The 24071-nt window shown below is 39.3% G+C and overlaps 1 protein-coding gene across 1 annotated transcript; it reads right to left on the bottom strand.

The window, feature by feature from the left end:
* Positions 1 to 446: 446 nt before the first annotated feature.
* Positions 447 to 23447, bottom strand: LOC132704945 (protein stoned-B-like). Its single transcript, XM_060675294.1, is given in 15 exon segments — positions 447 to 3451; positions 5244 to 5606; positions 5657 to 5823; positions 6420 to 6534; positions 6678 to 7605; positions 7665 to 7825; positions 9240 to 9910; positions 12257 to 13154; positions 13157 to 13411; positions 13882 to 14464; positions 14744 to 14946; positions 19356 to 19641; positions 19874 to 20369; positions 21288 to 21541; positions 23121 to 23447. Coding segments are annotated over 14 exon segments (5490 nt in total). The 5' UTR covers positions 21516 to 21541; positions 23121 to 23447; the 3' UTR covers positions 447 to 3315.
* Positions 23448 to 24071: the final 624 nt, after the last annotated feature.

The raw sequence follows: 24071 nt of genomic DNA, 5'->3' as shown, positions 1-24071 counted from the left end.
AAACCTTATCTATTGGGTTAGTTAGTAGTTTGTAGTAGTAGTTTTTTAGTGTGGGACGACGCTGTACATTATGTAGTGTGGAAAAACAAATAAAGCATTTTTTTTTGGAAATATTTTAGAAATATATTCAGAAACTCGACACTGAGACTATTTTAGATCGATGCAGAAGAGTCAAAAAGCTATAGGATCAAATTACCAGAAAGTCTAATGTTCCACCAACCGTCATACACTCTGTAATGTGATACGCATATATCATTATTTGACTTATCGTTACTAACCTTATTTTTAGTTACTCTTAAAAATGTCAATTATGAGCTACTGCGAAGTGTATATTATCAAGAATGGAAATTAATATGTATATAATTGTTATTGAAAAACTTATTTAATTTTAATGGAAACTTCAACAGGGATCGGTATTAGGATTGAAGTTAAAACAAAACTGCAGTAATTCTCATTTAATTAATACAACTTAATCTCAATACAGGCTAAGTATCACTTTTTTGGAATGATATACTATATGTATATAGACAGTTACATATTTATGAGCGTCCAAGCGAGTTTGAACAGGGAACACCTAAAAGAAACACGGGGAGAAATTGATAGGTCACCTAAATTGGTCGCACAAGTTTACAAAATTATCATTTGATTACTGATTTATACACTACGGTTATTAATATTACTATAATATAATTTACTTATCTAACCTTATGTGTTAATGACTAGATGTGACTCGGCGGAAACACCGTTTCCTTTCGACAAATTCAACTCAAATAAATCATACGATTTGAAAAACTTCTAAAACTAGTCAACGTACAAACTTTTCCAAAGCTTAAACGCGTGTATACATTTGAATCACTAACGATTTGTTAGACACTGATAGTACGAGCCGCGACGGGTTTCAAGGCAAGGACATACTTGTGCTGCATTTAACTATACCAAATATAAATAGCCTTGTACTTCACTGTCCTGCCCTTTAAATCGTCGTTCTGCGAGAAAACTGCCTTCAAAATCTAGGCCAAGCGGCTTACGCGAGATACTTGTTCCTGAAATACACGGAACAAATTTTTCGATCATCTTCGTAACAAAATCCTCTTATGTCCTCGCGTTTCCAGGAAACGCCCGTATAGGGCAATAAAAGCCACCCCTTGCTATGAGTTAAGCGTATTACGTGGGCCGACAATAGGCTGGTATAATGGAAATAGTCCAGGTTGTTTTAAATTTTCTTTTCATCCCGTGATATTTTTCGTCTCTGTACATTGTGTAAAAGTGTCTCGGTACGGCTTCGTGAGCCGAGATATCGTGTGATATAGTAAATTTTTTTCTAAACATTAATTTTAAAATACGGATGTATATTTTTTGGTGACGTAATGACGATAACGACACATCGACGGCAATGGCAGAAAAAACTAATCACTATGACGCTAATCATAACGCATATGATGCTTACGATAACGAACACGACAATAATGACAAGGATTACGGTGACGATAACTATCATCAAGTTGGTAACGACCGTGCTGATACGGCAACGGCCACAAAAAATTATAAGGGCGAAGACGTGAACACCAACGATGACGATAAAGATAGCACCTATAGCGCCAACGATAACGCTAGGAATTATATAATTATAACAGCAGTTACGAGAAGACCAACGACGATAACGCGGATGACGATAAGGATAACGCCTACGATAAAGGCGTCATATTAATGATAACACCGACGATGCTAACGATAACGCCGACTATACTATCGGTAACGATAATGACTAAGGTTACGGCGACCATAATGATCACCACGTCACTAACCAACGCTGACGACATCGACGGTAAAAAAATATAATATAATGATGATAATTAGAATACCGACGGCGATAACGCTGATGACAAAACTATAACACCGGCGACGCTAGCAATAACGTCGTCGATGATATTGACGAATATTAAGAGACGATCACAACGAAAATGAAAGCAATGCATATTAACGTTTACGATGACATTTTGGGCTATAGCATATTTCAGAAATTTAAAAAGAACAATAAAGAACAGTAAATGACTTAATGAGGTTTTATGACTAAACTTTTATTAAATAATCTATTATGACCTTTCCTACATTTTTTTTGTCCATTTGGTTCTGCTATATGTTACTCCTGGATCTTAATCGTTTTCGATCAGTATTTCTCGATTTATATGCTAAAAACATACATTTTAACATCGGTATTTCGTCCTATTACCGAAGCCGCTTATTTCTTGACAGTTTCCTCGTATACAGGATGTTTCAATAAAGGTTCATTTAATTCGTAGGGTAAATAGAAACAACTTTAGTTTGGTTAATAAACATCTGCCCGGAAACGCCTCCTTGAGAAGGGGCCCCAAAAAATCGTTTTTGTTTTTTTAATTATTTCCGAAAAGGTTTAATGCGCAAATAAATTGGAATAGGTCATATAACTTACTGCTCATAAAATTTTAATATTTGTACAGAAGCGTAGGGTGCCAATTATTTTACCTCCACATTTTTAATTTTTTGGGAAAAATAATATTTTCACTCAGTTTTCCGTTGCTGTACGCAAGAGTACCTTTTCTTTTGTGTAAAGCAAAAATGTACTGATTTTTCAGTTATTTGAGATTTAAGCAAGTAATGCTGACCGGATTAATGAATTATTTTAAGTAAATTTCATGCGCCAGAAGCAAATACTTCTGGGAATAACATTTGTTTCAGAAACACTGTTAGGACGTAACGGATATTTTAAATTATTTTGAACTTACAATTTATCAGCATTCGTACTTTAAATTGCGTTTAGTTATCTTAAACTGTTTCAGAAACAATAAACAAACGATTTTTTGGAGGCGCTTTGGGATCAAGTGTGTATTAACTAATCCATTTTTTTTAAATTCGTTTACCCTAGAAATTAGTGAACCGTTTTGAAAACACCCTGTAGATACCCGTAAATTAGTTTACGTTTAAAAATGTAACAATGCAATATATACTATTTTCTAAAGGGGGCACCACCACGCCCCTCCGTCACACAATGACAGAACCAAAAATGAAAACGGTTAAGAAGCGTCTGTTTCAAGCTCCAAGATCACATTTAACGAAAACGCCGGCGCTTTATACACGAGCGTCAGTGGTTTGCTCCCACTAATTAATATTCAGGGTACGTACACGACATTTAATGTTGAACTACGAAGCGATTGATATCAGCCTACGACACATATGATATGACGAACATTTATTACCGCCTTAAACTATCATTACATCTTCCTCTTCTTCGTCTTATTGTCTTTGCGACCGGTATTGCGTGTAGTGGCGCTTCCATTTTTAATCGCTGTCGGAACTGGACTCTTCCGCTACGGGCGCGGGTTTTTCTTCGACCACCGGCGCGGCGGCGGGTTTAACGAACGTCGCAGTGGCGTACGCGTTTGGCGCCTCGCCCTCTGTGTGCTCGATGCCGACCCTGAGGGTCAAAGAGGTCTTTAAGTTTTGATTTCTGTCGGAACGACCAATAAAGAACCATCGATAATTTTAAAAATGAGAAAATTTTAAGAAGAAATACGCTAATAAGAAATCAAATGGATTTAGAATTTCACAGTAAACGCTTTGATTGAGAAAAATAAAAAAGAACAAAATAAATCTCCTGAATTAGGTGTTGCCATAGAACTGGCCCAAGTCTCTTTAAATAAAAAAAAAATACATACATACATTTGATAAAGACACGGTGTTGTCGAAACAATTGTCATGTAAAAATATATAATTTCGTGAAAATCTAAACTTTTAGTACTTATTTATTTTCATATGCTTTTTTATATATTAAACAGTGACGTTCGACGTAAAATGTCATAAATATTTAATGCATTAATTTCATAACGCCCGGTTAACTGAACTTTAATTTTGATTTCCATTAGTTTTGGTTAGTATTAGTTAGTATAAAAAAATCTTTTTTTTTTATAGGTTGAAGGGATTTTTGCATGTATACCAATATCGTTTTATGTTATTTTACTGCTGAATAAAAGTTGCAATTGGTCTTTCGTCATTCGTCATTGGCCATTGGTCGCTGGTCATTCGCTATTGGTCATTGGTAGTTGGTCATTAGATATTCGTCATGCGTCATTCGTGATTAGTAATTCATTCGTCATTGGTCGTTGGCCATTCGTCATTGGTCGTTGGTCATTCGTCATATTTCATTGGTCATTCGTCACTTGTCATTCATTGGTCATTGGTGATTCGTCATTAGTCATTGGTCATTTGCCATTTGTCATTGGTCATTCATCATTGGTCATTGGTATTTCGTTATTCGTCATTGGTATTTCGTTATTCGTCATTGGCCATTCATTCGTCATTCGCCATTGGTCATATACCATACCATACTTTTTCGGGTATAATTTTTGGGTACATTTAAGCAGAACAACACGAATACATTCACTGACATGAATGTCAGAATTGACAAACGTCAAAATTTACTCGTCATTAGTCTTTGATCATTCATTCGTTATTGGTCATTGGTTGTTCGGCATAGTCATTCGTCATTGGTGCTTGGTGCTTTGTAAATGGTCATTGGTCGTAAGTCATTGGATATTCGACATTCGTCATTAGTCATTAATCATGCACCATTCGTCATGGTCATTGGTCATTGGTCGTCGGTCATTGGTTATTCGCCATTGGTCGTTGCTCATTGGGCATTCGTCATTGGTCGTTGGCCATTGGACATTCGTCATTCATCATTCGTCACGTAAAATGTCATAAACATTTAATTAATTAATTTCACAACGCCCGGTTAATCTAGGTTAACTTAAAATTTGATTTCCATTACTACTTTGCCCATCTATAATAACATTTTTTGAAAGATGGAAGGGATTTATGCATGTATGCCAATATCGCTTTATGTTATTTTGCTGCTGAATAAAAGTTGCAGTTAGAATTGAGTATTGATCTATCCTAGTAAGTATAAAACAAAAACATTAATAACAAAACCGTGTTGCTAAGATACAAAAAAAACAAAAAAAAAACAAATTCCTTACGCGATAAAGCTGGATATAAAAATACAGTTGCGATTCATTGATCATTGGTCATTGGTTACTCGTTGGTTACTCGTTACTCGTCATATATGTATATATATATATATATATATATATATATATATATATATATATATATATATATATATATATATATATATATATATATATATATATATATATATATATATATATATATATATATAAATACCAAAAAAAGAACGAAAAACCCACCTGTATTCGTGACGCGCCAAATACCGGACGTACTTCTCCGGCGGCTCGTCACTGTCCGAATTCTGCAGGCTGACGCTCCTACACGTGGTGTGGCTGACTTGCGTCGCTGGCATCGTGAACTCCACGTAGCAGTACTCCGCCAGTTTCTCCGGCATTTGATCGTAACTCGTCAACGCTATCCGGCACACCATGTTGTGTGTCGTGTAAGCCCCTTGGCCCTCCTTGGGTAACCTTGGACACCTCCACACGATCGCCCGGTGCTGATGCTCGTATTTGGCCTGACCAGACGTCACTTCTATCAGGTTCTCCTGCAACGTCTCCATCGTCCCGAGGATCCGTTCGATTCCCTTAATCTTGCCCGTCCTGAAAACGAAACTTTGAGCAAGGCAAACGGGTGGGAGATCTACTTCCACCTTCTGTGAGCCGATTTGACCGAGCCATATCTGAAATGTTTCTCAACCCTGAACATGTAGATCCAGCATTCGGGTATAGGGAACCGAATCATCACGTCCTCGCAGGGTATTTGACCCAGTTTTCGTGAAGCGAAGCCGGGTACTAACACGTCCGCTCTAAGCTCAATCTAAATCAGAAAGTGAATAATCAGCTGCAATGCTCGAACCTGAAGAAGTGCTTTCGCTTGATACACGTCACACTTTATTTCTTAGCTTTTAACTAAAATGTTTTGGACAAAGCAATATATCACTGCTTCAATTTTTCCGAATTTAATCGCAGGAAAATGACTAAAATTCGGGTGAAATTTATTTAAATGCAGTCTGTTGCTGGCTGTTCTAACTAAAAACTTCAAAAAAAATAGTCTTCAAAGGCTCAGATATTCATTCAATTAACACGCGTCGTTCCCAAGTATAATTCAAATCAATTTAAACGCTGCTCTAGCTGTAACACTATCACGCTAACTTAAAGTGATTATCTTTTTATTTCGGATCTTTTTGAAATTTTTTCATTATATTGATTTTTAAGCTGTTCTGCTGCCAACTGCTTTTCGCTGGTATTTTTTTTTGCCCCTTTTTTCAGTTGGTATGTTTTTTCCCACACACGGAACATTTATTTTATATTAATTCAACTCAATAAGTGTCTGTAATTAACATTCTGTTTAATGTATTTGTAAAAAAACGTCGTTCCCCAGTTTCAAAAATTGGATTGAGGTAGGAACTTTACCCTAGTGCCCGTAACGCAGATCTGGGCTTTCAGTTGCAATGGAAGTTCGCGGTTTTTGGGCGGTCGCACACGGAATCTCAACAGCTCTATGTAGCAGGCGTCCGGAGGCTTAAACCTGAAACAAGACAGGGGGAGGGGTGGTTTGGTTACAAACAAAAACAAACAAATAAATTAAAAAAGGTATTTGTCTCTATTTCCCGTTGCATGACAAGGGACAAACAAATTCCATCGACGAAAACATTATGGAAACCGCCTTACTTGATAATATGCGTTTTCTCGTAGTCGTCCTGCTGCACACACGAGTGAAACTCGACGTTCTCTAGCCGGATCCACTCCTCAGTGACCACGGGGATGATATCGTGACGTCCCACCACCTCCTTACCTTGCCTCCTCATATCGTTTATACCAAGCTCGATATCTGGCATACCGGTAAGGAAGCCGAGGAAAAACAGTCTCACCCTCGCAATCTGTTTGTCCACGTGACCTTCGGCGGATTGCTCGACGTACAGCTCGTCGACCGCCGTTACCTGCACCTCCTCCATCTTATAATGGAGCGCGCGATCCCTGTGCGCTTGCAGATGAAACAACGCTTCCTCCACGCTAAACGAAAACTGCTTCAGGTCCTCGTAGCTTAGCGAACCAAGCTTCATGAGCTGAGACACTTGGGGCGCGTGCTCGACCGGCAAACCGAGCTTTTTCAAGTCGCTGCCGAACTCCTTCACTCCCTGATAATCACCCTGGATCGCGTAGGCGGCGAACTGGCTTAGTTTATTCGTGATCCTTTCCGCCTTCTTCACCTGACCCGGTCTCACTCCGGGTCTCTCCTTGTAGAAGATATACTGCAGCTTGACGGTGAATATTTTACCGAACTGATCGTACTGTTGGGCGCCGATTTCCGACACCGAATAACACGGCTGAAGCGGCAACTCCTGGAACGGGTCTTTGTCCGCCTGCTGATTGAACAGCTGCAGCAGCACGCAGTCCTGCTGGTACACCAACTTGACGAATATCTTCTTCCAGAACCTTTGCCCCGTGATTTTCTTCTTGTTCGGTTGACGGAGTTGCATCTCCCACCCTTCACCGGCATAGTTAATCCTGGGGAAGTCCTCCAACGGTTGTGACACGTCCTCGTCGAACAGCGGGGTCGAAGGCGACTCTTGCGACTCCGACCTCTTCATCTGGGCGTCTGAAAGCGGAATTTTGAACTGAGCGCTTTGGGCATGGAAGTGCTGGACGTGGGCTTACCAACGACGACCGCTTCCTGCGGTGCGAAACTGAATTTCACGTCGTTCTGCTGGTCGAAAGGGTTGAAACGGGGGGAGGTGTCGGTGAAAGCTGCCTGGACCGAAACGGGGGGCGGGGCGATTACGGGCATAGCACCTGCAAATTCTTGTTCTGCCTTCGGCCTAGAAGACGGTAAAACATAGACTCTTAGCTAAATGGAAAGAAATGTCGCGGAAACCGCACAAAATATCTACTAACTGATATAACGATTACGTGAGGGCGTCATTAGAGGGGGCTTCCCGGAAAAAGGAAATTGCCATGGTACGCACCTACAATTTTTTGTTTGTTAATGATAGCGGTTTCATTGCTCTTTGAACGTCATATTGTATTTAAATGAAGAATCTTATAAAGGCGACGGCGATCAAATTTTGCCATATAAAACTGTTAGGCCGCATTTATTTGTAACTAGCTTTAACTCTAAAGTTGACGGCAATGGACTTTTACTTTGACGTAATTATGAAAATGTTTTAATCCATTCTAAACCGCTCCTAAAACTAAAGCAACCCGGTTTCAAGCACTTTAAAATGTAATTTTGTTAAAAAGTTAAAATTGTCTCTTTTCTTGCAATTGAAATGCAGATCCCATTTTAATAGCATATTGTTGAAGAAATGTGCCTTGAAATTTCAGGACAACTTTATGTATTCATATAATTATTCTTCCTTTTATATAAAGATATTTAAGATAATTCAAAAAAAATTAATAAGGCCGCCATATAAAAAGACGCAATGTCCATCGAATTCACTTTTTAAAAACTTATTTTATATTGCAATATTGCTCTTGCAATATGGATTTTGGACTTACTTATCGTTTTATAAGTTACCAGAAAGTTACCATAAATAAAACCCTTCGTAACAGCTATAAAACTAAAAGTAATCGGAAATCAATTGAAAACTATTAGTGCGTAGATGTTAAATTTCAATTAAGCAATCATAACCTTACTTGTAGAATTAAACTAAAATAACCTTTTAAAATTGTGAAAAAACGCATAGGAGTTCAAGTTTTATAATAGCTGTAGAATTTATTAGCTGCTTTAAGATTCATAAGAGCTTCACGGGGTAAGCAATAAAAACCCAAGAGTAAAAGGTAAAAAGGTTTTTAAAAAAGGGTAAAGTAGAAGGTTATGCAACAAGTGTGGAAAACGGCAACGGGGTTAAAAAGTTTACCAAACGTCAACATTTTTGCAAAGAACACGAATAAATGCACTGACATGGCTATCAGAATTGACAAACGTCAAAATTCAAGGCGTGGAAAATATCCCAGAAACGTCCGAAATGACTTGGACCCGTGGGAAACAAAACTGATATGGCAAAATGACACTTTCTTCAGGCTAGATCGACAAATAAATAGGCATTTTAGAGAAGAGTCGCCAACTACAAAGGTTCTATAGATATTTTTTTTTATAAAACTTGAACTGTTTTACTGTTTAATGGACGTCTTACAAAATTGTAACACCAATAGTTAACCCGCGAAAAATCTTAGTACTACATTACGCTATAAATAACAAATCAAAAGTTTTCCGCGTCCACGGAGTCTCACCTTATCACCACCGAGAAGTCTTTCTCTTCGTCGGAATCCTGCGACTCGTGACGTTTCGCCGGCGCCGTCGGCGCCTCCATAGCTAAAAATGCATCGAACGGTTCGTCGTTATCGAACCCGCCGGCCCCCTCGGTAAAACCGCCGAGATCGTTGCCGCCCCACACGTTGTTATTCGAGGACGCGAACGCGTCAAACGCTCCGGCCTTCTTATCGCTGTCGTCCGATTTCACGGACTCAAACTTCTGCGCGAACGCGTCGAAATCGTCGACATCATCGTCGCGTTTTGCGTCTCCGACGCCGAAATCGAATTCGTTCTGTGCCGCAGTTGGTACCGGTGTAGGGGCAGGGGCCGCCGTCGGAGATATCGACACCTCCATTTTGTGTTCCTTCTGGAAGGCGGTCTCTAGACTCTCCCGGAACGTGTCCTTCGGATCGGCCTCGACGGCGAAAGGGTTAAAAGTGACACTCGACACTGACTCCTTGCTCTGACTGCTGCCGGTGTCCATGTTCAACTCGTTTGGAGGTTCGGGGGATAGGGTAGCCCGCATAACGCTTGGCGCAATGTCCGTAACGAAGTTGGAGTTGACGGGTGACTCGGAAGGCTGCTCCGGAATCGGGTTTTCCGTCGGTAAAGATTCCGGCACAGAGGCCGATCCAGCGGCCTCCAGCACCTGGAAATGGACAGAACGTGCGGACTGGTTTACCGAAAAATTTCAAGCGACAGTGAAATAAGTGCAAAATTCAAGTTCTGAGAAAATCGAGTTTAAAAATATTTTAATAATTCAACTATGCACACGTTTTTTATTAGGTTGATACATTTAAGTAATATAAAAATAAATGTTCTAATACAACACTTAACCAGAAAAAAATTACTTGTAATGTTTGATGGAACATTTAAATTATTTTTTTATCCCGGTATTGCATCAAATATCAAATATATACAATTCCTAACATTTTAATCATTAAATCTCAGCGTTAAATTAGCGCGACATCTCTCGTCGAATGGTCAAACTATTTTTTTTTCTTTTTTTTTGGGTTGGTTTTGATTCTGTAAATTTGCAATCTCAAAATCTCCCCCCGGGGGACGGGGGATATAGAACTTAGGAATAGATACTACTCAGTTTGGATTTACAGAAGGTAAATCAGCAATACAAGTCGTTTCATATGTGCTTGAGATGGTGGTCTGCGGTCTTGAGCGTTTCTCCGCATATCGCATCGCCTTTTACTTAGAAAATTACCTAAGTTGGTGTCAAGGGTACCGATGGAATTCCACAAAGCTTCATATTGAGACCTTTTCTATTCATTATTTACGTGAACAAACTTCCACAGACGACAATATTTACAAATCTTTTGGACTCGTCCTGCGTTGGTTGTAAATAAATCAAACTTGCTAACATTTCGCTAATCATCCTGTTGGTTTCTTCAGAGCTTAAATGAAATTGGCTCGCATTCTACTCTGTACCTGCTTCTATATTTGAGGGGGGCGGAGCTAAAGGAGGGGCATGGACATTTTGTCGGATGGCTGAGTCCCATCTTAACGAAAGGCCTTACTCGCAGTTAAGAATGTTTGGGTTTTCTATAAGTTATCGTATTTTTCGTTCTTAGAAGAATTGATTACATACAAGAATTTTAGTTCTATCGGATAAAATTTGATTTCCGGTTTTGCGAATATGTTCGGCAACTGCTGATAAGTTAATTTGTCGTAGTCTTAAGGCCCTTTCATGTTCTTTGAACCAAATTCATATTTTTCGTCCGGTCTTTCCAATGTTATCTTTGCCACATATTCATGGAATGATGAAAGTTCCTGTATCTCCCATTCTTAGATATTCTTACCAATAGAAAATCGGACCTAACATTGGGACATTCTATGCAATGCACACAGACTTATCTTAATGCATTGTCAGATCAGCATCCGGCCCAAAAATCATCGGTTATCAACTTTCTTGTTTACAGAGCCGCAAAACTATCTCAGCCCGAGTCACTGAACCCAGAATTAAAACACCTTACATCTAATAATTTCTACATTAGATATTAAGCGTTCCATCTCAAAATATACTTCACCACAATCTTCCAAAGACAATGAGCACGAAAGCAACCCCACACTTGCCACTGTTATCCTTTCTTACATTCAAAATATCACCAGAAATATAATGTAAAAACCAGATTTACTTGTCCAAAAATCTCTAAACGGTTTCGATCCGTCAAAGACAAAATTTGGTTTGAGATACTAGGAGTTTAGAGCATTCCACGCATATACGGTAAAGAATACATTTAAGAGACCTTATCAACTAGGTTCAAAGAACTTGAAAGAGCCTAATAAATATACTCATCTGCAGGTGACGAACACAATCACGAAACTGGACGTCAAATTTTGTTCGATAAAACTAAAATTCTTGCATGTAATCAAATCTTCTACCAACGGAAAATCTATAGAAATCTATAAGCAACCAATCTTAACCGCGGCTTAAACCCGGTCATTACCTTTCACCAATATCGATCATTCATCCGATACAGTGTTCACGCCTCCTTTTGCTCTGCCCCATTGAACATGCAACCCAGTTTCGGTTAAGGTCTGAAGAAGCCAACAGGATGATTGGTGAAACGTCAGTAAGTTAGATTAAACTTGGACAATATTCTCCACTAAACCAAAATGAAAAAATAATAGCACAGTAAAATTATTGAGAATAAGATTGGATGCAGAAAAGAAAATGAGAAGAAAGACATTCGCTACATTTTGAAATATATAATATACCTCGAAATATTAAATAAAATGTTCCAACTACAAAATTTCAAGTTTAAAATAAAAAACATAATACGAATTTAAATTATATGTTAACCGGCATGAGCGCCATTTATGTTTGTCATAAAAAAACATTACTTTATTTAATGTTGTTTGTGCAATGTGGATAGTCATATTTATATATTCTCATTTTTGAGATATCTTATTACTTGACTTGCTAAAATTTTGGCTACAAAGACTAGTTACTTTGGCAGAAGAAATTATTTTAAATACTCACTATCGGCGTATTCTGAACTTCTATTACCGCGTCGCACAACAAATCCTGAACCTTCTCCTGCTTAGGCACATTATAGAGATTAAGTATGTCGGCCTTGGAAGCGATTTTGGGTTGCGGAGGCGCGCCGAACAAATCGGCGATGTCGTTTTGCGTCGGCAGTTCATGTCCGGTGTTTTCCTGCGGCACCGCCGCGATTTTAGGCGCCGTCAAAGGCGGAGGCGGTTTTTGCGGAGGGGCGGGCCGCGGCGGCCTCACCGGCGGCGCAGGTCTGGCCGGAGGCGGTACTGGTCTCGGTGGAGCTTGATTCACCGATGGATTTTGATTAATATCGCACGACGAGCTCAAGTTTAATAAATCTTCAGTACTGCTGAGCTTTGGGTTGACATCACCCACGACCAGCAAATCTCCGAACTGTGTGTCGGGGGTGGGACTAGGAGATTGCAAGTCCCTCATTGACACGGGACTCGGGGACCTCGTTGGAGGAATCTTGTTAAGCAGCTGCGAGCTAGTCGCATCCATCTCCCCCATGACCGACATTAGCAGGTCTTGGGTCTCCTTGGACTGGGGTGGACGTGGCGGGGGAGGTCTCGCCGGTAGCTCGTGATGCGAGTATTCCAAATGTAACTCCGTCGGTTTCGTCACGAAGAAATCGTTAGCGGAACTTGTCTCCATGAAGGCGGGATGGTCACCAGGTACCTCCGCTTCAGCGGGTTCCAATTCCATCGGGTCGAAAGCGAAGGGGTTCGTAGCAGCCGTAGCGGGTTGCGGGAGGAACGGGTTCTCGTCGACAAACGAAACCTCTTCGTCCATCAGGAACGGGTTGAGCGTAGCCTGGGGTTGAGTGGCGGGACCGCTCAAGCAGTCCTCCGCGAAGAGAAACGGATTTGCCGCCATTGCGATTAAATCAACTCGGATTCGATCGCTTTCAGTTCGGCCTTGCCTGGATAAATATTGGATGCGAAACTGGTGTCGAAAGGGTCGATTTCGTCTTCGATTTGGGGCGATAGGGGCTTGGCGATAATCGAGTCACCGTTGTGAACGAGCAGGTCGTCGTCAGATGTACTGATGTGATGGCGGTTAATCAGTTCATCCTCTAAGACACGAAGTTCCGCTTTTCCGGGTAGTATGTTGGCGGTGGACGTGTCGAACGGGTCGCTGTCCGCGGGAAAAATGTCCCTTATAATATATTTACCGCAACGAATTTGATCGCAGTGTTTGGTCGGAGAGAGAACGGTGGTAAAATTGACAACTGCTTGAATGCCACACCACGACTTATAATGAAAATAATAAAAGACTGTCGTAACCCCAAAGATTATGGAACACAATCCCAAAAATACATTTAGATTATAAACAATAATTTACTGCAAAAGAAGAAGAGACTGTCGTAACCACATAAGTTGTTAAATAAAAGCGCAGCCTTAGCTAGAAAGGCGAATAATTGAGGGCGACTCAGACGTTGACAAACCAAAAAAGCGACAACAAAGATTTGGATGATTTATTATAAAACATAACAAAGAAATTTTGCAATTTTGAAAAAATAAATATTTGTTGTAATAGACTGTTGCGTCTCATTTCACACCTTCGAATTAAAGTGAATTAGAAATAATTCTGACGCACAAACTTACTGTCCAAGTTTCGGGAGTGATGTAGCACCGCTCGCGCCAGCGGCGGGCGTCAGGACCTTCACCGGAATATCTTCCGACTCGAGGAGATCCAACGGCGTCGATTTCGCCAACGAAGTGTCGTACGACTCGTCGAAATCCTGCTCCGACAAATCTTCTCTTAACCCTGGCACCGAATTCTTTCTCACATAAAAAGGAGTCAACGGTTTCGCTATCTTCGAGCTTTCGTCGAGTTCCGGGCAATCGGACCGGGTCGACGATACCGCGAAAGACACGCTTTTTCCCGACGATACGTTCAGTATATCAGGACGCGACAGTGTTCTCTCCTTCGTGTTGATTTGTTCACCGGCTCTGGGATCGAACTCATCGTCGAGATCACCCAGCAGCTCCTTTTCCAAATACCTGAGTTCCGCTTTCCCCGGTTGCTTAACCGAATCGACTATTGAAGTGTCGAACGGATCCCGATAGATTATTTCTTCCGGATCTTCGGCAGGCTGAAGAACGGTGACGGAAAGGGCGGACAAGTCGGTTACGCTGCCGCCCAGCAAATCGCGGTCCTCTACCTTCAACGTATCCGATGAAAACTCTGAAATTAGAGTGGGCTCATTGATAAATTAATTAGATCATGATACACATTTTTTATTTTGTAAAAACTCGCGTCTTAGCCGATGGTTAGTCACATTTTTCCGTTCCCCTGTGCTAGGGTGATGTCATATAATTTGAGAAATCAATTACCTCTTCCACAATTATATAAAGACATTTGAATTGGACAATTTTCTTAAAAGCTTTGCAGTTATGCATAGAAATTAAAGATTAATAATAATAAATCCACCCAAAACGCGTTTAAAAAACAACTGGAAAGTACCTGATGAAACAGGTTCCTTTCGCAGGTTGACGGTATCACTAAAGACCGGCGATGCACGGGGGTCGAAGTCGATATCGTTATCCAAAATCTCTTTCTCGATAACCTTTAGTTCAGCCTTTCCCGGCAGGATGTTCTCTGCGAATGTTGTATCAAAAGGATCCGGCTCATTATCGTCCTGGACCGGGATTTCTTTGTCCGCTAGGCTGAAAATTACCATTTGGTCCGGAAGGAGGAACAGTGCGTATACGTCAGCGTGTGCCTGCTCCGCGGTCAAACCGCTTGCCTTGTCAGTATTAGGTCTCTGCCATTTTTTTAAATGTGCTACCAACATCGTTTGTTTATTTTTTTTTGTCAAGCTAGTCAATAATGAATGTTCTTTTGAAGGTTTCCTATGGTTCGAGGGAGGTTTGCTGCACGCTAATGTATACGCACGTTAATGTCGCCGCACGGTGGTGAGATCTATCTATATACGGGGTGTAACGAAATCAGTCAGCCAAACTTCGACAGCATATATTACATCCCAAGATTAGTTTTCTATATTAACATATGGCGAGAAACGCCCCTAACGGACGGACAAGCCCTAAAAAGAATGGACCTGAAAATGATTTTTATTAATATTTCCGAAACAGGTTGAGAGAAAGTTTTGAAATTTTAGAATTTTGGTAATTTGGCATGCTACATCTGATTCTAACATTATAAATGTAAATTTTGGGAAAATGAACTTCAAAAATATACAGCTTAGCATGCCCATATAATTTATTCGTCAAAAATTGAAAAAAAAAGTCTTCAAATAGAATTCATAAGATTGTTATTTTATTTTCAGTTTGACATTTATGGTGTTTTTGTATTTACATTGTCTTTGAAGTTTTTTTTAAATATTGAACATTCGAACAGAGAATTTGCGTAATAGTCCAGCAATATTCCTAACACAAATTTTTGAGAGCTGCTAGATTGTCTTTAAAAATATTCTTCTCAAATCTTGAGCATTATCTGAGGCTAACTTAGGGCTGTTTTCTATTGCCGTCCAGTGCGAGGCTGCGACCACCCTAACTCTTTTATAACGATGCACTAAGATGTTATAAGCAGTTAAATAATTGTCCGTCCATTGGTAAATTTTGGATAAGTAATAAAGGTTGTCCCTTTAAAGTACTCAACAAATAATTGAATTTCTCATCATTAGAGAGAGTCCAATTTTCATGAATGAGTGCATCAAACATATCTTCGAACGACGTAAAGGTCGAGACATCACCAGAAAAAGTAGGTATGATAATTTTTGGAAGAATTAACACTTAAGAACACTTAATAGATGAAATACGGATTTTATGTAATAATAGTTATTTTCAAAGGAACTTCTAATTTTACAAAAATCTTCTCTAATAAAATCTATTTCTTTATAACGCATTTCAAATGAAATTTGGCTATTTGGATCAGTTTCAGTTTGTTTTGCGACTTCAAAAACCTCATTCAAACAACTTATTTCGCTTTGTCTAAGAAGTTTAGTTTTTTTAAGCTTGTCAGACGTGTTTGATGAATACAACAAATTAATTGGTAAAGTTACAAAGTGCTGAACCCTATTCAAAAATCCTTGGAATAAAAAAGTGATCCGGTTCGATGGGACCAAATGTTAACTGACGAACTCAACAATTGCCAGATTGGCGAGAAAAGTGTACTGTATAATTTATAGGAAAACGGCGAATTGAGGCCTTACTTTTGAGTTTGATCGCTTGCAACGTGTGTTTTCGTACATTTTACGTTTTATACACAATATTAAAAGTCGAGAAATGCACGAATCAATGCAGATTTTGTTAGACACGTTCAACGCTTCTTCTTTAACGACGAAATTTTAGCATTACATAAAAATAAAACCCGTTCCACAGCTCTGCAAAAACTGTGTGTTCTTTTAGACCCACAAGGGTCAGAGGAAGACTTCGGCGAGCTCCCCTTGCTTACGAAGAAAAACATCCAGCTCTCTTACCTAGCAAAAGCCGCCTTACTGAATTAATTGTGGAATATATACATTTCAAATATTTTCATGCAGGTATCCAAACAGTACAATTTTGGAGAATGAATCCCAAATCAGTGTTATACGTCTCGCTCATTTTTCCCAAGTGAAATGCTTTCGGTACGCGGGTGTAGATTATGCTGGGCCGCTAACCATTAAGATGTCCCGCGTTCGGGGTGCTAGGCTTCTCAATGCTTATATTTGTCTGTTTGTTTGTTACTCCGTGACGCCTTTTTAGCTGCTTTACCTCGCTTTTTGGCTCGCAGGGGTAGATGTGAACAGTGATTGTGGCACAAATTTTGCAGGTGCTCAAAAGCAGTTAAATAGTTTTATGCGAGAGTCCGCCAATAGAGAGTGGCCTTTCCACCTGCCTTCGGCTCCCACATTTTGGTGGGTTATGGGAAGGGGGGTGAAAGCAGTTAAAAGTCACCTTTGCAGAGTGGTTGGTGGTCAGATGTTAACATATGAAAAGTTGAACACTGTTATCATCCAAATTGAAGTCATTTTGAATTCTCGTTTACTTACCCCTATTAGTAGCGATCCCAACGATGTTTCAGCCCTGGCGCCGCGTCATTTTCTTACATTACCCCCTGAACCCGATTACACTTCGACTTCTCTTGGTCACTTAGACCGTTGGCAACTACTCCAGCGAAGACATTAAGACTTCTGGCCGTCCAAAGAATTATCAGCGTAGCAAATGGTACAAAAATCCTTCTTCTGTTGTAATTAGTACTAATAAAAGATGATCTCGCCCCGCCAATGCAATTCAAGTGTATCCCGGTACAGACGGTATAGTTAGAGTGGTTCTTGTCAAAACTTCAAAGAGTACTGTCAAGCGCTCGGTTATTAAACTGTGCCCGCTGTCAATAGCAGATTTAAAAAAAATACGTTGTATTTTGGTGGGCGGAATGTTACGTTTATGTGTTCTTTTAATAGTTTAAATAATTGAATTTAGTCATTTTTCTAATGCTAGTTGCCCTAACATTAAAAGGGGACTTTTAAATTATTTTAAATTATTTTAATTTCGCGGTACGTTTTGAGGGGTATACGCAAGTGCAAAGTTCAAGCAATGGTTTCCGTTTTGACTATAATTAACAATTATCAGTTAGTGACCATTTAGAGAGTACCAATCGCCTCAGCCGGTCGACTCCCTGCATAATCTGAGACTATCAGTGCGATCAAACACATACTAAGGTAAGGTCTCAATTCGTCGTTTTCCTATAAATTATACAGTCCACTTTTCTCGCCAATCTGGCTATTGTTGAGTTCGCCAGTTAGCAGATATGATGTATTATTCTCTTCACATTGGCATTTTTTTATAAATTACAGAAAAAGTTTCGCCGTTATTTTCCAGTGTTGTTGAGTTGCCTCTCTAGATGACTCTTTTTTTTTGTATGACAATTATCAAAAATGCATAATTTCAGGATGGAAGCCCCAGAAAGCACGACACAATCGATTGGACACAAGCCCCTTATAAGATAAGTTTCTTTGCAAGAATTGCAGAACACCTTAAAATTTTTCTCACAAGCCGCCACTGTCCGAATTGTTAGAGAATATTCCCACACGTACTCGCTTTCTCCTCTCTTTCAGCATGATGGAGGAGCACTTTGAAAGTCACTTTGAGCAGGGCGTAATAAATTGGTTAGATGAACATTTTGCAAACAAATGGAAAGGTCGAAGTGGCCCAATAAATTGGCCAGCTCGATAGCCTGACTTCAAACTGCTATATTATTATCTGTGGGGCAACTCTTATGCCACAGAAGTAACTAGTCCGGAAGAATTGCTAAGACGAACTGATGTTGCTGGAAATCAAATTAATGGAAATGTTTTTGAGAATTTTAGTTAAAATAACAAAAAATAACAAACCAATCAATGCGGTTTCAAGGCCTATTTTTCAATCCATCCCAGCATTTTTTTTTTCTCGTAATAGAACACAATTTTTCTGAATTTATTCGAAAAAATTCTAAAAATCAACCCACAAAAAGTAATTGCAATTTTGACATTGAATCCTCGTAATTTTAAAATTAGGATTCAGATATTATTTCTATATTTCTACAAAACAAAAAATTGAACAGGTTTCGGAAATATTAATAAAAAAACATTTTCAGGGTCCATTTCTTTTAGGACCTGTGGCTCCGAATTGTGTCGAAGCTTCGGGTCGACCGCCTCCGAATTCAAATCAAATAATGGTTTTCCCGCCGCATGTATTTTATAAAATTCTTAACAACCAATCGGAATTACGAAATGTTTTACAGCATTCCTGAATTGAGACGTATTTTACGAAATTCTTTAAATTTAGTCTAAATGCGACTGATTTTACGGAATCTTTTAAACTAGTCATTTCGACTTGTTTAACGGAAGAATACAAATTGCGACTTTTAATGAGGAATTCCTTACAATAAATTGGAGTAGCGACTTAATTTCGTCTTGCTGTATAATAAGTCGACATTCCAAGTTATTTTCAAAATTCCTTAAAATAAGTCGAACTTCCTCGTTTTTTACGGACTTCCGTGAAATAGGTTTTAATTGCTTTTCTTTTTCGATTTTTTATTAAATTTATACAACGAAATCTGTCAACCTCACCGACGCGCCATCTCTTTCTGCTCTTACGTGTCTGCGAATGGTTGCCAATCGGCACTGGCCGGTGGTACGTCAACGTCAGAAACAGTCGGTATACTCGCGACGACAACTTTGGAAGTTTTGGATAGACTTTGTGCGGCTAACACTTCAAACTCTTTGTCGTCGTCGTCGTCGCCTTCGTAATGAAGTTTGGCCTGTTGAGGTAAGTCAGAAGCAGGGATCGGAGCTACGTACAACGATGTGGTCAGGTCAATGGGTGTGTCGATTTTTGGCACGTCGTCGTCGTCCAGAAGAGTCTTTACCTTTTCCGATGACTCTAAACGATTTTTTAAAATTTTCGTCAGTAGAAGGAATACGTTTCTTCTGCAGCCCCCGTATCCCCAGAAACAATTCTTGAGATATCAAATTCCAGAGTACAGATTCTCGACAGATGACAGCACGTGTACATAGAATAAGATACGAAAACTCACAGTTGAGGAGGAGCTTTTATTAGTTAAGAATCCTCTAAAAAACTCGGGCAATGCGAAAAAAATAGTGCTTAAACTTACCGACAAGTTTTGCCGCGTGTGAGTAATCAGGGCCGCTGTCAAAACTACCAAGCAACAAATTCGGCTCCTTGAGGGGTTGTCGCCTTTTACCGGCTGCGACTTTAGTGGCGCAAGTGGGCAACTGAACCCGACCTGTAAGCACTTCGACTGCTGCGCCGAGCGGTACGAGTTTCTTGCCTTTTTTATCGACCGCCGGTCCCAATATCGCCCTTTCGGCGATACTAGTATCGAAAGGGTCGTCGCCCTCTTTTTCTGTAGGCGATTCCGGGATATAAGCGAGTTGCACTTCGCCTGAAGCGATCACGTCAATGTAGGCAGTGTCGAACACATCGTCCTCTTCTTCTTCTTCGGATTCAGATTCAGACACCGGCACGATACCCAATTCCGGCTCGGGTTCTTCTTTTTCTTGCGCTAGTCTCTCGGCACGTTGTTCGTGAGCAATCGGCTTTTCTTCGGGTTTGCTCGGCGCTGGCGATCGTTGAAAAAACGAAGTGCTCTAAAAACAGAGCCAATGCACTTTACTTCATTACTTTAATGAGGCTTGAAACATTGTCTAATCACATTTTGAAAAGCATCTCTATTATCTTAGCTACGACGAAAAGTTGAAAAATTTCTTTAATATAAAAGATATTTTGATTTTTCGCAACACATTTGCAACTTTCTAACAGAAATAAAATGGCATATTTAAAATTTCAATTAAAAGTTTTATTTACATCCAATTCGGTTGCTATCTATACGAGTTCGATTTGAAAAATACTACATTTTAGATTTGTTGGTTAGATTTATAGATATATGATTTCCTTATAACTAAAAATGGGCTTTATATTTATAAAAATAAAGCAAGTTTAAATTTCTGAAGGTTTATAGGAAACAATAAAACTCCTTATACTAGAAAATAATAAAAATATCGAAAGCATAAAAAATCAAAATCATAAGACATATATTTTTGAAAGTTAAACATCGCGAAAACAAAATTAGGAAGCATCTTAAACGGTTATAAATTATGCAAAAAAAATATCAGGTCCGTGACAAAGCTTTAAATTCAAAACTAAGTTGCCCAACTTTATATTGTTGGAAAGTTGTACAAGTTGCAATGTGGTAAATTATTAAAATCGCCAATTTCCCCTGAACTGAAAATCTGATTATACCATTTCTGTGAAGTACCAAAAAAGTAGGGCAGTGATGTTGAAATGGCATCTTGTATCTTCAATAATAACAAACTATCCATAAGGACATTTTGAGAACAGGACACCGTAGAAATAATTGGAACCAGTGCGCCTATATTGGTACTTACAAAATCAAATTGAAATGCTGCCAAATTTGCAGGAGAAAATAAACTAACATTAAAGAAAAGGGAACTGCATCCCACTCAAACTTCTTTTCGTCCATATACGTCACTGAAAAGAGGTTATACCTTTATCCGATCGAGGTCGTCCTGGGTCTTCTTCAAGACGTGATCTACTCCGGAAGTGAGCGATATAAACTTTTTCCACTCCTCGTTTTCGGCAGGCGGTTCGCTGGTGCCGCAATGTTGGCGCCGATACTCCTCAAGCTCTTCCGGTTTGAAAAGCTCCTCGTCTTTGGCCCGTTTCGACTTTTTGTCTTTCTTCTTCTTCTTGAGGCCTTTTGCGAGTTTGTGCATTATCTAATCTAGAGGTCGGATCGGACCTGCAATCGATCGTTTATGCAGCGGTTTATTTTTCTTTAACGACCAATCGCGATGACAATGACTTTTAAAAATTGTCTGCAAGGATTGTTTGATAAATAACGGGACTTCAAAACAAAGAACTTCATCACATATAATATGAGAATCATAAAAAAGGCGAAGTAACGTTAGAATGGAGATTGATTTAAATATTTATATAAAATCTAACCTCTTTAAGAACCTTCCAAAAAGCTCATGCAACGACTTTTTAAAAAAATATACAGCAGATATATATAGCAGTATTTTTTCTGGAGAATTCTACGTAAAATACGTTAAATACACACTTATTTACTTAAATATATACATTTATTGTTTATTTCTGAATAATGCGCACAAGTATACATTATCATATCATACAACTGATAAAATAAAATGAACAATTTTCGTTAGTACCACGAAATACTTTATAGGTTTTTGCTGAGTCGAACTTGCTGACGTTTCGCCAATCATCCTGTTGGGTTCTTCAGAGCTTGACTGTAACTGTTTCAGTCCAGAAGTTTTGTAAAAAGTATTACAGTAGCCTGTGGAAGTTTCTTTGAAAAATTAAAAGCAGATCATATAATACTTACCTAAAAAAAATGAAACAACAGCGTGAAATTATTAGTAGGTTATTCTACATACACAAGAATATCACCGTCAAAAAATTGTCATAATATATCAAAACGACTTGGTTTAAAGACATCCGTCTTTAAACCAAGTCGTTTTGATATATTATGACAATTTTTTGACGGTGACGGTGAACGATCGTAAGGATTTCATAAAGTTCCCGAAAACAAAAGATTTGCCACCAAAAAACAGGTAGAAAAAAATCCCTGCCGCGGTTAGCGTCCCACCCCCACACCGCCAATAATCCCCATTAAATACAACCTTGGCGGAACCGTTCTGGTGCGATAAATAGAGTTCAATGGTTCTAGCGCAGTTTGACAGGACATTAATAAATTCAAAAAATCAACACAGTCCTACCTTTCGTCTCCTACTTCTAAAAATATTATGCCGCATTTTTTCTCACATAACCTTAATGCTTAGGATAGCAGTCTCAAAAATTGAATTTTTGCAAAATCAAAATGTATATGTATATTAGCACGATTCTTGGTGTTCAGGTAGTAAAATTGCTAAGTCACTTTTGGCAACTCTATCGCTCTCATTCAGTGACATGTCAAGTAGTTTTTACTAAATCTTTGAACCTCTATAAGTTTTTTTTTCCATGTGCCTCTCTACCCTGAGATTCGCTCGTTAAATTATAGTGTGCAAATTCAGCAACACCATGTATTAATAATTTTCATTATTTTCCGTTCGCGGAGTATCGCGATCTAATCTACACCTCCACTTTACCGATTTCGCTCGAAGCTTATGCTTGACATAAAGCAGCGCCGAGACCGTCGACAGCTTATTGATTTTTCACATATAAGTATACAGGTCCGCGTTGAAAAAAACGTTTTTCTCGAAAATCGTATACGCTCAGCCTCGTACAGCATTTTCCAACGTGTCCGACACACGACAGAAAAAATATTATATCTCGTCTCGTCCCACTTTTCTACTCACGTTTCGAGTCTCTCCTTCATAGCAAACGAGAAATGCTCACTGCGACGCGAAAAACTCACATTTCGCAACACAATGGCTTATCGGCCGGAGAAGAAGTCGGAGAGTGGCGTCGTCAGGAATGTTCCGGGGGCGGTATTGATTGTGCGCGAAGCGACGGAGGAGCAGTTACCTTATTTTTCCACCCGAAGCTCAACGATTTTGCGAGGCGGTTTGTTTCAATCTAAAGACCGTGATTTTCGACTTCCGTTTTCCTGCATCCGCTCAAGCTTTTTATCTAGCGAGTTTTTTGGTTTAAAAATCGCCTGCCGAACGATCGACCGCCGCGAAACTGACGCGGTGGCGCCATCTGTTTGAGAATTCGTGCAACGCGCTTGACCGCGTCGGCCGTCACTGTTGCCACCCCTTCACAAAGACGGCGAAGCGCAGAATTATATGGACCATTTATTTTTGACTTATCCTTCTTATCGGACCATTTTTAAACAGCCATTTCCAACACACCTAATTTTTTTTTCCTGAAAATTAAATGCGATCTGGGCACATTTTTTAAAAATACTGCCGAAACATCAAACATTTAACCTGAAACGAACTATCAGCGGCTGGTGAACGCCGCAAGGTCTCAAAAGCGAATTTTGAAATGAGTCTAGGCGAGAACATACTGCATGTCCTTCCTCAATACATCTTTATGTTGGCTTTAAGTGGCTGTATGATCAGCATCGGCCAAGTCTGTATGTGTTCTAGCAGCGATGTCGTTTCGTATAGTTATCTTTTAAAAACAAATATGTTGTTAACCACCAAAGGCCATTTTTTTGGTGCAAAGGGCATTATTTTCGAGATTCCCAATAGAATAAAAAAATAGGAATACCCTTTTCCTGTTTTGGCAAATTTTTATAAAAGTCAATTGCTGAAAAAAGCCGTTTCAACAATTCAAAGCTAATAAAAAAATGTAATACG

This window comes from Cylas formicarius, unplaced genomic scaffold (assembly GCF_029955315.1).
Source record: "Cylas formicarius isolate icCylForm1 unplaced genomic scaffold, icCylForm1.1 PGA_scaffold_7__23_contigs__length_41026272, whole genome shotgun sequence".
Taxonomy (NCBI): Eukaryota; Metazoa; Arthropoda; class Insecta; order Coleoptera; family Brentidae; genus Cylas; species Cylas formicarius.
The sequence above is the reverse complement of the archived record's forward strand: the minus strand, read 5'-3'. Positions and strand labels throughout refer to the sequence as shown.